The 3,609-nt window shown below is 36.1% G+C and overlaps 1 protein-coding gene across 1 annotated transcript in view; it reads right to left on the reverse strand.

Moving 5' to 3' along the window:
- Positions 1-761: 761 nt before the first annotated feature.
- Positions 762-3,609, reverse strand: part of LOC118766907 — a 3,867-nt gene continuing 1,019 nt past the window's right edge. The window contains exon 2 of the mRNA XM_036510767.1: positions 762-2,285. Coding sequence (XP_036366660.1) covers positions 801-2,270 — 1,470 coding nt within the window. The 5' untranslated portion in view covers positions 2,271-2,285 and the 3' untranslated portion in view covers positions 762-800. The remainder of the gene's footprint in view (positions 2,286-3,609) is intronic.

Below are 3,609 nucleotides of genomic sequence, written 5' to 3' on the forward strand. Positions count from 1 at the left end.
GTTTGCCCATGTCCCTGTTTGCGCAGTCGGGTAATCCATTCAGCATTTATCAGAGAGCTTGGAACATTTGAGCAGGTGTGAAACCACTTCTCGTATCGGCTCGCTTCATATAATCCGAGCGTACAACCTAGATGAAGTAGCTAACAATGAGGAGCTGCGTGACATCCGGAAGGACTCCAAACGCCTAAGGAAATCTGGCTGTTTGGCAGCTGACGTGGCATAGGTGGCTACTCTTCTGAATGTGTGACCCGAGCTGCTGGTCACGTATAGCAGCCCCAACTTACCTTCCGAAACTTGAAATGTGGCCCAGGAGCTGCGTGACAACCGGAAGGACTCCAAACGTCTAAAGAAATCTGGCTGTTTGGCATCTGACGTGGCATAGGTGGCTAATCTTCTGAATGCGTGACCCGAGCTACTGGTCAGGTATAGCAGCCCCAACTTACTTTCCGAAACTTGAAATTTGGCCCACATATAAAGATCTATCCAGTCGAAGGAGTCTGCGATAATCAATGCTGCATTACAGCCGCATTTCGTCTCTATAATTTTCACAACCTCTAACTCAGCATCGAACAGGACATCTTCCATCAGTCCTACGTATCTCGAAGAGCCGCGTACGCCGGTTTGGCAAGCTGACCTGTCTTAATTTTTGTTGTGACATTGTGATTACCCTGGTTGAACATTAAAAAAAAATTACATGAATCTACTGAAATCATAACAGCAATTATCATATGCAAAATAAAATGAACAGAAACAATATTCAGATGAATGTAACGACAAATTTTTATTTTAATAACTTTATCTTAAATTTTTCTTTTGCAGCATAAAAACGTGTCAAAAATACAAGAGAATTTGCTAGTGTTCTTTTTACAATTGGTATTTGGGTGAGCTGAATATACTGTTACGGGATCAGGTGAGTTTTGCTCATTGGGTATAACTTTAAATCTTTTAGATAATGAGATATTTGATAAACAATCTGCTCCCAGACCATTTGAAGTGGCGTTCATATTGCTGATAAAACTGTTGATTTCTTTGTTGCCGAAGAGAATTCTATCATCTCTGCTTTTCAATGAATGTTCAACTTCGTTAACCGAAGAAGCGTAACATTGGAACACTCGATTACCATTGAGTGAAACGTTTTGACTCTCGTATTCATAGTTGACTTGGTTTGGCAAATTCTCTTTGAAATCAGGTGAGATTCCTATGTGGTCACCAATAGAAATTGCATCCGATGTGAACACAATGTTTTTGTTGGAGTTCGGATCTTTGATAACACTTTTGTCTCGTCTCGTTTCACAGAGATAAATCCTTTGTCTCTGCCTTGCATTAGCCGTGTTGTTTTTCTTCCGTTTACATGGTTCTTGTCCAAAATATGTATTTGACCTAGTGACTGGTTTTAACATGGTTCTCTCCTTCATAGCTTTTTCTATCGGCTTCAACAGTCCACCTCGCTTCCCCAAATCCCTTTTCCCAGAATGCTGTTTTTCAGCCAAGTCGAAGTGTCTCTCGTCGTTATACTGGGATAGGTGCGGAAAGAAAATATGACGCATCATACTTGATTTGGATTTAAATTGAGATGTCTCTTGATCGGTATCAGATATATGATATTCTAATCCACAATTTGTCGGTTTATGCTCATTTGGAATCATAAAGCCATTTTGCAAGGGGTTCATAGAATTCCTCCCCACATTTAACGATTCATCGTATGGGACTTGTTTACCGGAGTATTCAAATTCTGACATATCTGAGTAAGATGTAATACTTAAGCTATCACAATCACTGTGATTACAATTATTATCTTTGATTTGATCAAAACCATAACAGGTATGCATAAGATCTTTTGTAATTAGATCACTTGGTTCGCAATTACTTTTAGCGCAGGTATCGGTAAGTTCCTTCGAAATAAATGTCATACCGCTATAATGATTATTACGATTATTATCATTTGAACATGTACACGCGTGCTTCAGGTATTTGGTTTCAGATTGTGTTTTCCCGTTTGAAAATGGTATTCCTGGTAAATTATGACGAAAATGAAGACAACATGATGGACAATGCTGGTCTTCAGTTTCTAGATTCTTCAGTATCGGTAATAAGAATTTAGTTGGATTTCCCATATTCGCACCAACAGCAGAAGAATTATTGGTCGAGGACAAAACTTTGGCAAAATTTGGACTTTGGCGTGATGTTGATGATGATGACGTATTATCAGGTTTGTACTTATACACACTGGAGTATCTGTTTCTTTTTATCCTCTTTATGAATGATTTCATATCTGTAAAATTACTCTGACATTACAAGTTAGAAAAAAACATGTTAGTGTAATGTACATACATACATACATATATACACACATATATATATATAATATATATATATATATATATATATATATAGAAGGAGAGAGAGAGAGAGAGAGAGAAAGGAAATCTACAACGATGTACACGTGGTTACATATTGAAATGACCGGAAAGAAAGATATATATATGTATATATATATATATATATATATATATATATATATATATTATATATATATAATATATATATGTATATATATATAATATATATATGTATATGTATATATAAAATAAACAAAAGACGAAGGCAGGTGGTGAACAAACAAGCAAATGTATTAGTATAGCGCTCAGGAATAGAAATAGAAAAAGTCTTTTACGTTTCGAGCCTACGCTCTTCTACAGAAAGGGAAGCAGAAAAAAAACAAGGAGAGAAACAAATGATGTGTGTAGTAGTTAACGATCTATCATGGCATATATATGTGTGTGTGTGTTTCTGTATGTATGTGTACATGTATTCGTTTGCACTCAACTTTACCTCCCCTTCTAAGCAAACACGCATCTACATATACACACACATAGACACACGTAGAGAAGCATGCATGCACAAATAAGACAAATTACCAGACAGACGCATTGCAGCACTTGAAGAGAGAGGATAATCTTCCAAGTTACTGAAAAGGCGGTGAAAAACGACGAAAGAATTTTGAGGAACGAACAACCGATTGATTAGTTAGTTAATTAGATAATTAAGCAATTGACTATTAATGAATTGGAATTGAACCAGACATTTGTGTTATTTTTGACGCAATGACTCTCCCATGAAGCAGCAGGTTATCAAATGTTGCTATATATATACATATATATATATATATATATATATATATATATATATATATATATATATATATATATATATATATATATATATATATATATATATAATAAAAAATAAACGCGCCCGTTTAAAGCCTAGCCAGGCTCATGGGCCCGGTTTCCCGGTTTCTATGGCGTATGTGTTTCCCACCTGGACGGGACGCCAGTCCATCGCAGCGTTACTCATTTTTGCCAGCTGAGTGGACTGGAGCAATGTGAAATGAAGTGTTTTGCTCAAGAACACAACGCGTCGCCCGGTCCAGAATCGAAACCACAATCTTACGATCATGGTCCTGACACCCTAACCACTAAGCCAGCCGCCTCCGCACACCACACACACACACACACATATATATATATATATATATATATGTATATAAGTATATATATATATATATAATATATATATATATATATATATAAGTTTATATATATATAT

Source organism: Octopus sinensis, linkage group LG18, assembly GCF_006345805.1.
Source record: "Octopus sinensis linkage group LG18, ASM634580v1, whole genome shotgun sequence".
Classification (NCBI taxonomy): Eukaryota; Metazoa; Mollusca; class Cephalopoda; order Octopoda; family Octopodidae; genus Octopus; species Octopus sinensis.